The following is a 12,567-nucleotide window of genomic DNA, read 5'->3' as shown; positions in this document are numbered from 1 at the left end:
CAGGCATCGGGCACCGGCTCCCCTCCGGCTAGCGGCGGGGGGCCGGGAATGGACAGGACTTACTCCTACGGAAACGGGGACCTAGGAGTACGTCCATTGTCCTTAAGGGGTTAAGAACTGTCCAGAGTAGGAGAAAATCCCCATAGCAAACATATTGTCAGGATCCGGGCTGGCGGATGGTGAGGACACTGTAGGTGGATCCTCTGTGCCATGGAGGTGATGGCGTGGGCCGTACCAAGGGAACGGAGTCTAAGGGGATACTGGTATTCACCAGAGCCCGCCGCAAAGCGGGATGGACTTGCTGCGGCGATAACCCCCAGGTCGTTCCACCCGGTAGTGACTCAACCTCTCTGGCAGCTGAGATGGCGCGGTACAGAAGGACAGGGCAAGGCAAGGTCAGACGTAGCAGAAAGTCAGGGCAGGCGGCAAGGTTCGTAGTCAAGGGCAACAGCAAAGGTTCTGGGAACAAAGGCAATAGACACTCAAACGCTTTCACAAGGCGCTAGGCAACAAGATCCGGCAGGGATAGGAATGGAAAGTGGGGTTTTATAGTGTTTTACAGTGATTTGGCCAGGCACCAATTAATGGTGCACTGACCCTTTAAATCTACGAAAGCCGGCGCGCGTGCGCCCTAGAGAGCGGGGCCGCACGCGCCGGGAGGACACAGCAGGCAGAGGGAGGTAAGTAGAACAGGATGCGACCCGCGAGGGGACTAGTGCCGCCACGCGGATCGCATCCCCACCGGCAGCACTGTAGCAGCACTCCCGGTCAGAGAAACAGACCGGGGCGCTGCCGGAGGACACACACCGTGAGCGCTACGGGATGGATTCGGGACCCGGAGAGCTCGGCGTTACAGTACCCCCCCCCCCTTTTGTCTCCCCCTCTTTTTGGATCCTAGGAACTTACGGATGAGCTCTTTATCAAGAATATTGGCCTCAGGCTCCCAGGACCTCTCCTCAGGACCTCAATTCTCCCAATTGACCAAAGATGTCGGAGGAACCGGAGACAGGGGTAGGGACCACGACCTTGGGAGAATAACGGTTAAAAAAAACAGGCTTGAGTAGAGAAACATGGAAAGAGTTAGGAATACGGAGAGAGTGGGGAAGATTAAGTTGGTAAGAGACAGGGTTAATTTGTTTTTTTACTTTGAAAGGGCCTAAAAATCGGGGGCCAAACTTGTAACTGGGTACACGGAATCGAATGTACTTAGCAGAAAGCCATACCTTGTCCCCAGGGGAAAATACAGGAGGAACCCTTCTCTTTTTGTCAGCATGTCTCTTCATACGAGATGAGGCCAGTAGAAGCGACTTGAGTCTCACGTCAGATGGAAGAAAAATCTTGCGTCAATTCATCCACGGCAGGAACCCCAGAGGAAGTGGGGATGGGGAGGGGGTGAAACGGGTGACGGCAGTACACCACAAAAATGGGGATTTGGAAGAAGACTCGGAGTCTTTAAAAGTGTACGAAAATTCAGCCCAGGGCAGAAGGTCGACCCAATCATCTTGGCGAGAGGAGACAAAATGTCGCAGGTAGTCACCAAGTATCTGATTCACTCTCTCCACTTGACCGTTGGATTGAGGGTGGTAAGCAGAAGAAAAATTTAGTTTGATTTTGAATTGACTGCAGAGTGCCCTCCAAAATTTAGAAACAAATTGGATGCCTCTGTCTGAGACTATGTGCGTGGGAAGCCTGTGAAGGCGAAAAATATGAAGAAAAAATTGTTTCGCCAATTGTGGCGCAGAAGAAAGACCCGGCAGAGGGACAAAATGAGCCATTTTAGAAAAACTATCAACGACCACCTAGATGACTGTATTGTTGCGGGATGGTGGCAAATCGGTGATGAAGTCCATAGCAATATGGGACCATGGCTGTTCAGGTACAGGTAAAGGAAGGAAGAGACCTGACGGCTTCTGGCGTGGAGTCTTGTCACAGGCACAGGTTGTAAAAGCCCGAACGAAATCAGTCACATCCTTGTCCAAGGAAGGCCACCAATAGTGTCTGGAAATTAACTGCACAGACTTCTTAACACCAGCATGTCCGGCCAAATGAGAAGAGTGACCCCATTTAAGAATTTTGAGGCGAAGGCGTGGAGGTACAAAGGTCTTCCCTGGAGGAACTTGCACGAGTGGTTGGAGTGGAGGAGATCAGACACTCTGGAGGTATTATGTGCTGTAGAGGGGCTTCAGATTCGGAGACATCGGTGGCACGGGATGCGTCAGTGCATCAGCTCTGACATTCTTGTCGGCTGGACGAAAATGAATTTCAAAATTGAAGTGGGCAAAAAACAATGTCCATCTAGCTTGGCGAGGATTTAATCGCTGGGCACTCTGGAGATACGATAAATTTTTATGATCCGTGTAAATGATGATGGGATGCAGGGACCCCTCCAAAAGATGTCTCCATTCCTCAGGTGCCAATTTAATGGACAAAAGTGCACGATCTCCAATTGAATAATTTTTTTTCTGCAGGAGAGAAAGTCCTGGAGAAAAGTGCGATTTTTTTTTATTTTTTTTTTTTTTTTTTACAGTAGCGTTTTTTTTTATAGTTAAAACGGCACTGGCACCCACAGAAGAAGCATCCACTTCGAGAATAAAAGGCTTCGAGGGATCAGGCCTTGACAGAACAGATGCAGAAGCGAAGGCAGCCTTGAGATGGTTAAAGGCCTCCTCCGCCATTGGTGGCCAGGACCTCTGGTTCGCGTCTTTCTTGGTCAATGCTACAATAGGTGCAACGATGGTGAAGTGGGGAATAAATTGACGATAGTAGTTAGCGAACCCGAGGAAACGCTGGATAGCTCGTAGTCCAGATGGCCGAGGCCAATGCAGAACCGCAGAAAGCTTGTCAGGGTCCATTTGAAGGCCTTGACTGGACACAATGTATCCCAGGAAAGGTAGACTGCTGCTGTTCAAAGAGACATTTTTCAATCTTAGCATAAAGATGATTTTTGCATAGGCGCTGTAACACCTGGCGGACATGGAGGCGATGTTCCTCAGAGTTGGAAGAAAAAATAAGAATGTCATCCAGATAGACTACTACACAGGTATACAGCATGTCACGAAAAATGTCATTGACAAAGTCCTGGAGAAGTGCAGGGGCATTGCAAAGGCCGAAAGGCATGACAAGATACTCAAAATGTCCGTCAAGGGTGTTGAATGCAGTCTTCCACTCGTCTCCTTCACGTATACGGATAAGATTATAAGCCCCTGTTAGATCAAGTTTGGTGAAAATTTTTGCTCCCCTCAGACGGTAAAACAGTTCAGAGATAAGGGGGAGTGGATAACGGTTCTTTACTGTAATTTTATTTAAACTGCGATAATCGATGCATGGACGTAGGGATCCATCTTTCTTAGCAACGAAGAAGAACCCTGCTCCAGCAGGAGAAGATTTTCTGATAAATCCTTTTTTTAGATTTTCTTGAACATACTCGGACATGGCTTGGGTCTCTGGAGCAGAGAGTGGATAAATCCTGCCAAGGGGCGGAGAAGTACCAGGAAGCAAGTCAATCGGGCAGTCAAAGGGTCTGTGTGGTGGTAAGACCTCTGCTTGCTTTTTACAAAAAACATCAGAAAAGTCCTGGTTGGCCTTAGGCAGGCCTGGCAGAGACGAAGCGATGAGTACTTGACTGGTGGGTAGTCTTAAGGCATCGCTTGTGACAGGTAGGACCCCAACAGCTTGTGACAGGTATGTCCCCAGAAGACCAGTCGAGGATAGGTGAGTGGCGCTGGAGCCAAGGCAAGCCAAGTAGAACTTCTGAGTTACAGTTGGGAAGCACAAAAAATTCAATGTCCTCATGATGGAGGACACCAACGTTCATGCACAAGGGCTCTGTGCAGTTTTGGCAGGCAAAGAAATCCGTACAGGAATCGTCAGGTGTGGAGAGGATAAATCCACAATCAGTAACGCCTCTCCCATGTTTACTAGGTGCGTGCGTCTTCCCAGACGTGGAGGACGAAGAGGACAGTCCTTTAGGAAATGCTCGGAGCTCGCACAGTACAGGCAAAGGTTCTCATTCCTACGGCAAGTCCTCTCAAGATGGGTCAGGCGAGACCAATCCACTTGCATAGCCTTCTTGGCGGAAGGCACAGTAACAGGTTGCAGCGGATGCTGAAAGAGAGGTGCTAGGCAGGGAAACCGCCTGGTGTGAACAAGATCCTTTTCTTGGTATAGCTCCTGTCGCCTTTCTGAAAAACGCATATCAATGCAGGTGGCCAAATGGATTAGTTCAGGCAGGGCTGAGGGTATCTCTCGTGTGGCCAGAACATCTTTGATGTGGCTGGATAAACCTTTCTTGAAGGTCGCGCAGAGAGCCTCATTATTCCAGGCTAATTCTGAGGCAAGAGTCCGAAACTGTATGGCGTAATCGCCCACTGTAGAGTTTCCTTGGACAAGATTCAACAAAGCCGTCTCGGCTGAAGAAACCCAGGCTGGTTCCTCAAAGACAGAGCGTACTTCTGAGAAGCAGGTCTGGAGTGAAGTGGTGACTGGATCGTTGCGGTCCCAAAGTGGAGTGGCCCAAGACAAGGCCTTTCCAGAAAGTAAGCTGACCACGAATGCCACCTCTGAACGTTCAGTTGGAAATTGGTCAGCCAACAGCCCCCAGTGCAGAGAACACTGGGTCAGGAAGCCACGGCACAACTTAGAGTCCCCGTCAAACTTGTCAGGAAGAGAAAGATGGACTCTGGTACTGGAAGCGGCAGCTTGCAGTTGAGGAGGTGCAGGAGCTGGCAGAGAAGACGGCTGCTGCAGTAGAGGCAGAAGTTGCTGAACCATTTCAGTTAGTTGGGTCAACTGATGTCCTTGTTGGGCTACCTGTTGAGACTGTTGAGCCACAACGGTGGTGAGGTCTCCAAGGCTTGGTAGCGGCACCTCAGCAGAATCCATGGCCGGATCTACTGTCAGGATCCGGGCTGGCGGATGGTGAGGACACTGTAGGTGGATCCTCTGTGCCAGGGAGGTGATGGCGTGGGCCGTACCAGGGTAACTGAGTCTAAGGGGTTACTGGTATTCACCAGAGCCCGCCGCAAAGCGGGATAGACTTGCTGCGGCGATAGCCCCCAGGTCGTTCCACCCGGTAGTGACTCAATCTCTCTGGCAGCTGAAGGACACAGAAGGAGGACAAAAGGACAAGGCAAGGCAAGGTCAGACGTAGCAGAAGGTCAGGGCAGGCGGCAAGGTTTGTAGTCAAGGGCAACAGCAAAGGTTCTAGAACAAAGGCAATGGACACTCAAGAAACTCTTTCACAAGGCACTAGGCAACAAGATCCGGCAGGGACAGGAAGGGAAAGTGGGGTTTTATAGTGTTTTACAGTGATTGGGCCAGGCACCAATTAATGGTGCACTGGCCCTTTAAATTTAAGAGAGCCGGCACGCGCCCTAGAGAGCGGGGCCGTGTGCGCCGGGAGGACACATCAGGCAGAGGGAGGTAAGTAGAATGGGATGCGACCCGCGAGCGGACTTGTGCCGCCACGCGGATCGCATCCCCGCCGGCAGCACTGTAGCAGCGCTCCCGGTCAGAGGGACAGACCGGGGCGCTGCAGGAGGACACACACCATGAGCGATCTGGGATGGATGCGGGACCCGGAGCGCTTGGCATTACACATATGCTGCTCTGGACAGTTCCTAAAATGGACAGAGATGTCAGCAGAGAGCACTGTGCTAATGATGTCAGCAGAGGGTATTGTGTTAAAAAAAGAAAATAATTTCCTCTGTAGTATTCAGCAGCTAATAAGTACTGGAAGGATTAAGATTTTTTAAAGGAAGTTATTTACAAATCTGTTTATCTTTCTGGCACCAGTTGATTAAAAAAAAAAAAAAGTTTTCCACCGGAGTACAACTTTAAATATAAGGAGATTTGTAAATTCTGTAAACAAGAAATAAAATTAGTTAAAATTTCCACAAAGAGAAAGATTGCAAAGAAAAGAGCAAAGTAAAAAGAACCCAAAAATATTCTCCTACATAAATAAGCAATTAAAAGTGAAAATGTTGGCCCCCTAAGAAATAATCTGGGTGTAATGGTGAAGGAGGATGAGCAAAAGGCAAATCTACTTCGCCTTCATCTCTACTGTATTTACTCAGGAAATCCAACATCAAATGACACAAGAAGGTCATGTAACTTTTCCATCAATCTCACCCATTTAACCCAATAAGAAGTACAATGCCGCCTTATTAACTTTAAAACCCACAAATCACCGGGCCTGGGTGGCATCCATCCCAGAGTTTTGCAGGAATTAAATACAGAGCTAGACAGAAATGCATTGTCATTTATGAGATGGCACATTTTTGAGCAGTCCTAGCGCCCACTGCTGTCGATAGAATGTCTGCACAGAAATTTTTAACGTGGACATTCCACCGTCTGAACATAGCCTGAGATTCACAGATCTCAGTCTCCCAGCTTATATTAGGATAGCTAAAGTCCCCCATTATTAACACCTTCTGCCACTTCCGGTATATTTGATGGCTTATAGCAAACCCTGTATATAACGTAAATGAAGACTTGGTACACTGTTTACGGTGAACACATCAATGTGAGTTTTTTTCCAAAATATATTTTTATTAAATTTTTGTCAGGAATCAATGTGAATTTTATTAAGCAATCCAAATGCTAACATTTCGGTCCAAATGAGGACCTTCCTCAGATCCGATTGCCAATTTGCAATCCGGTCTGAGGAAGGTCCTCATTTGGACCGCAACATTACCATTTTGATTGCTTAGTAAAATTCACATTGATGTGTTCACCTTAAACAGTGTACCAAGTATTCATTTACATTATATTAAAGATTGGGACTCCTACTTGGGAACACTTTTCCACTCAGAGAGTGACTTAATTCTATCTACTTATAGCAAACCCTTATCAGTATTTTATTATTTTTGTCTACATATATTTCTACCCATAATGACTCCACATTATCATTTCCTCCACATATATCTTCCCAATGTGGCCTTTAGACTGGACTTTACATAAAGGCAAACTACTCCCACTTTCCAATTATACTGATCCTTGATTAGACTGTGACCCTGTAAACTGTCCAGTCATAGCGATCATACAACAAAGTCTCCATAATTCCCACAATGTCATAATTTTCCTCCGACTTTATTAACTTCAGTTTGTAATTTTTATTTGTCATGCTCTAAGCATTAGTCAGTGCCTATTATATTGCAAAACTAAAGGGGGGGCATTTATCATTGTCTTTTGAGCTGTATTTGTGTGTAGATTTGTCTCACATTTGATGCAGCCCTGCACCTCAAGCTATTTTTTTGCACTTTTTTGGTTTCCTTTTATTTATTTATTTTTTTAAGTGTATACAGACCAGCTGTTTAGGTTACTCTTATGCCCCTTGCAGCTAAGATGCAAATCATAAAATGTTGCAGTATCTTGTAATACCTTTTTTATTGGACTAACAGCATTTTGTAGAGACAAGCTTTCGGGATTCCTCCCTTTATCAAGTCCAAAGCAAATCTTGATAAAGGAAGGAATCCCGAAAGCTTGTCTCTACAAAATGCTGTTAGTCCAATAAAAAAGGTATTACAAGATACTGCAACATTTTATGATTTGCATCTGCATCACTGGACTAATACGGCTACTCAAATTTACTATATAGCTAAGAAAAAGTCAACTCAGATGTGTATTTTTCTGCAATTCACCAGTTCATAATTTTTTCAATCTTTGTTGACCTCAGGCCATAGGTCATTATTGGCGATATGATCGCCGACTACTGAGATTGCCATGTGACAACCTCAGAAATCTAGGCCATCTCAGAGCTTTTTAACTACAATTTACACCTATTTGAAGTTGTAAATTGTGATAGATTAGCCGCATTGGGAGGCCAAACCCCCTTCACACAAAACCCTCCCCTTTTTCTGCCCAATTGCCGAGCCTAGAGCAGCCCTAAATGTAGTGGCCAAAATTAACAATGTTCATACAATGTGTCAAGGAAAAACAATCTTAGAATCACTTGGATAAGTGAAAGCAACCCAAAGTTCTTACCACAAAATTCTTACCCTTTTAGTCTGGGGCTAAAAGGGTCAAATAAGTTTTCTGGAAAATATTAAATATTACAGGCTGAAGTATGCAAAGCACTGTGCATGTTGTTAAAATTTTATGTATATTGCTGAATATTTTGTAGGACATTGACAACATATATCACAGCCAAGGATCCAAAGAGTTCAATTTGTTAGATTTCATTCACTTGGATACTGGGTAAGACCTATAAATATAATATTTACTAAATGTATTATACATTTTGTGATGTCTGTTTTGTTTTGTTTTTTATATTTTACTTTATTGCCCCTTTGAGGTCAAATGTTGTTATATATTCCTGCCTGCATCCTGATGCATCACCCCTAAAGAAGGTGAACTGATTTCCGCCAACTGCCTTTTCAAGACAGCTACATTCATGCTTATTCACTGGAATGCAGTATAACAAAGTAGTAAGACATGGTAATATTTGCTCACTACACACATGACATATCAAAAATTGTCTTGTAGATGAGGCAACATCAGGGGCGTACCTAGAGCACTTGGCACCCGGGGCGGACCCTTTGTTTGGCACCCCCCCGCCCACCACACACACACGTTTCGCTGGATAACCAGCTTCATCAGGCAACGCCTGATGAAGCTGGTTATCCAGCGAAACTCGTTGCATGCCGGGTAAATAAACCATTTTACCTTTGAAGTCTTGTGCGCTGCCTCTATCCTGGGCTGTTCCTTGGAGGGATCCGTTTAATTGCTGCACAGTAAAAGGGCAGGTAGGTAGCCCCCTCTTTCCCATAGGTAAATGCAGAGTTACACCCCCCCCTTTCCCATAGGTATATGCATAGGTATATGCAGAGTTACACTCCCCCCCCCTCTTTCCCATAGGTATATACAGAGCTACCCCCCCTCTTTCCCATAGGTAAATGCAGAGTTACACCCCCCCCTTTCCCATAGGTATATGCATAGGTATATGCAGAGTTACACTCCCCCCCCTCTTTCCCATAGGTATATACAGAGCTACCCCCCCTCTTTCCCATAGGTATATGCAGAGTTACACTATATACCTATGGGGAAGGGGGGGGGGGGTGTACCTCTGCATATACATATGGGAAAGAGGGGGGGTAGCTCTGCATATACCTATGGGGAAGAGGGGGGGTGTAGCTCTGCATATACCTATGGGGAAGAGGGGGGGGTGTAGCTCTGCATATACCTATACAGAGCTACACCCCACCCTCTATACATCTATATAATAATAAAATAATAAATGTAAAAAAAGTGGTTCTGTTTCACAGTGATCACCAGCAGAATAGGGAGTACGGCTCTGGAGTATAATACAATACTCTGGGTCCTAAGGCAGTGTTTGCCAACCCAGCTATTGCAAAACTACAACTCCCAGCATGCCTAGACAGCCAAAGGCTCTCCGAGCATGCAGGCAGTTGTAGTGTTGCAACAGCTGGAGGCTCCCTGGTTGGGAAACACTGGGTTAGGCTTTAAGGCAGTGTTTGCCAACCCAGGCGCCTCCAGCTATTGCAAAACTACAACTCCCAGCATGCCTAGACAGCCAAAGGCTCTCCGAGCATGCTGGTAGTTGTAGTGTTGCAGCAGCTGGAGGCTCCCTGGTTGGGAAACACTGGGTTAGGCTTTAAGGCAGTGTTTGACAACCCAGGCGCCTCCAGCTATTCCAAAACTACAACTCCCAGCATGCCTAGACAGCCAAAGGCTTTCCGGGTATGCAGGCAGTTGTAGTGTTGCAACAGCTGGAGGCTCCCTGGTTGGGAAACACTGGGTTAGGCCTTAAGGCAGTGTTTGCCAATCTGGGTGCCTCCAGCTGTTGCAAAACTACAACACACAGCATGCCTAGACAGCCAAAGGGGTTGAAGGGGGAGGTAGAAGGGGGGCAGGCAGGTGGGGCTGGGGGGGTTACCTATATGGTGGTGGGTGATGGGAGGGAGGCCTTTGGCTGTCCGGGCATGCTGGCAGTTGTAGTTTTGCAACAGCTGGAGGTACCCTGGTTGGGAAACACTGGCTTAGGCCCTAAGGCAGTGTTTGCCAATCTGGGTGCCTCCAGCTGTTGCAAAACTACAACTCCTAGCATGCCTAGACAGCCAAAGGGGTTGAAGGGGGAGGTAGAAGGGGGGCAGGCAGGTGGGGGGGGGGGGGGGTTACCTATATGGTGGTGGGTGATGGGAGGGAGGCCATGCAGGTGGGGAGCTGGTTACCTGTACGGCCACAGTAGAGGGAGGCCTGGCGCTGCAACATTCCGCTGGAGGGCGCATGCTCATCTCCAGCGCGCTCCTCTCTGCCAGCACCACGTCTAACGCGTCATCACTAACGTGATGACGCTTCTCCTAGGCAGCCACAGCGGTTCTGTAGGGCCGCAGGCTGCCTGAGATGTAAGGAAAGGGGGGGGGGGCGGGTGTTTGTGGGCAGACACAGAGCGCGGGCGGCGGTAGACAGCGCAAGCGGCGGCAAAGTGTTAAAAAAAAAAACACAAAAAAAAACTTTCATTTTGCAGCGGTGGGTCAGTCCGCCCCTGGCACCCCCCTTGAGAGTGGCACCCGGGGCGGGCCGCCCCCCCCCCCCCCCCCCCTAGGTACGCCACTGGGCAACATAGACTGTTTTTTAAAGTATATGTGGATAAGGTCCTCTATGCACATACTATAGTTTTTGGTACGTTCTATCTAAACCAGTGGTTCTTAACCTTGTTGGAGGTACTGAACCCCACCAGTTTCATATGCGCATTCACCGAACCCCTCTTAATTGGAAAAATAAAATATGATTTTTTCATATTCAAAACATAGGAGGTATATATTTAACCCCTTAAGGACAGTGGTCAGATGTTCAAAAAATGGCCGGGTCCTTAAGGTATATTTGGGCTGGGTCCTTAAGGGGTTAAGTATATATTTATACATAGGTGCACAAAATGAACAAAACCATTAAGAACAAAGAACAAAACCATGAAAACATGATTTTCACACAAAAACATAATGACTATTTACTGCAAATCAGTGTGACTTCTGCTGTTGTCTTTCAGGCAGGCAGTGTTCCCCCAAATTAGTCAGGCAGTGTTCCCCCACATTAGGCAGGCAGTGTTCTCCCCACATTAGGCAGGCAGTGTTCTCCCCACATTAGACAGGCAGTGTTCCCCCACATTAGACAGGCAGTGTTCCCCCACATTAGGCAGGCAGTGTTCCTCCACATTAGGCAGGCAGTGTTCCCCCCACATTAGGCAGGCAGTGTTCCCCCCCACATTAGGCAGGCAGTGTTCCCCCCACATTAGGCAGGCAGTGTTCCCCCCACATTAGGCAGGCAGTGTTCCCCCCACATTAGGCAGGCAGTGTTCCCCCCACATTAGGCAGGCAGTGTTCCCCCCACATTAGGCAGGCAGTGTTCCCCCCACATTAGGCAGGCAGTGTTCCCCCCACATTAGGCAGGCAGTGTTCCCCCCACATTAGGCAGGCAGTGTTCCCCCCACATTAGGCAGGCAGTGTTCCCCCCACATTAGGCAGGCAGTGTTCCCCCCACATTAGGCAGGCAGTGTTCCCCCACATTAGGCAGGCAGTGTTTCCCCACATTAGGCAGGCAGTGTTCTCCCCACATTAGACAGGCAGTGTTCTCCCACATTAGACAGGCAGTGTTCCCCCACATTAGGCAGGCAGTGTTCCTCCACATTAGGCAGGCAGTGTTCCTCCACATTAGGCAGGCAGTGTTCTCCCACATTAGGCAGGCAGTGTTCCCCCCACATTAGGCAGGCAGTGTTCCCCCCACATTAGGCAGGCAGTGTTCCCCCCACATTAGGCAGGCAGTGTTCCCCCCACATTAGGCAGGCAGTGTTCCCCCCACATTAGGCAGGCAGTGTTCCCCCCAAATTAGGCAGGCAGTGTTCCCCCACATTAGGCAGGCAGTGTTCCCCCACATTAGGCAGGCAGTGTTCTCCCCACATTAGGCAGGCAGTGTTCTCCCCACATTAGACAGGCAGTGTTCCCCCACATTAGGCAGGCAGTGTTCCTCCACATTAGGCAGGCAGTGTTCCTCCACATTAGGCAGGCAGTGTTCCTCCACATTAGGCAGGCAGTGTTCCCCCCACATTAGGCAGGCAGTGTTCCCCCCACATTAGGCAGGCAGTGTTCCCCCCACATTAGGCAGGCAGTGTTCCCCCCACATTAGGCAGGCAGTGTTCCCCCCACATTAGGCAGGCAGTGTTCCCCCCACATTAGGCAGGCAGTGTTCCCCCCACATTAGGCAGGCTGTGTTCCCCCCACATTAGGCAGGCAGTGTTCCCCCCACATTAGGCAGGCTGTGTTCCCCCACATTAGGCAGGCTGTGTTCCCCCACATTATGTAGGCCAATGGCTGTCCGGGCATGCTGGGAGTTGTAGTTTTGCAACATCTGGAGGTCCACAGGTTGAAGACCACTGATGTAGGCAGTGTTCCCCCACAGACATACAGCCTCCAGCCATACACAGTGTATGGCTGGAGGCTGTATGCCTGTGTACTGCCCATTTCAGTGCTCAGACCACCGCTCTGGCTATAGCAGTAGGTCTCGGGACCGATGGTCGGAGCACCGAAGATGACGTGCCGCTGGTCACTTACCAAG

General features: G+C 48.4%; 1 protein-coding gene across 6 annotated transcripts in view; it reads left to right on the top strand.

The window, feature by feature from the left end:
* LOC130277031 (capping protein, Arp2/3 and myosin-I linker protein 3-like) overlaps positions 1 to 12,567 on the top strand; it is a 530,598-nt gene that overhangs the window by 165,863 nt on the left and 352,168 nt on the right. For all 6 annotated transcript variants that reach the window (XM_056527256.1, XM_056527257.1, XM_056527255.1 and 3 more), the window contains exon 8: positions 8,123 to 8,196. In XM_056527256.1, coding sequence (XP_056383231.1) covers positions 8,123 to 8,196 — 74 coding nt within the window. The remainder of the gene's footprint in view (positions 1 to 8,122; positions 8,197 to 12,567) is intronic.

This window comes from Hyla sarda, chromosome 6 (assembly GCF_029499605.1).
Source record: "Hyla sarda isolate aHylSar1 chromosome 6, aHylSar1.hap1, whole genome shotgun sequence".
Taxonomy (NCBI): domain Eukaryota; kingdom Metazoa; phylum Chordata; class Amphibia; order Anura; family Hylidae; genus Hyla; species Hyla sarda.
Note: the sequence above shows the minus strand (reverse complement) of the source record. Positions and strands in the feature narration are given on the sequence as shown.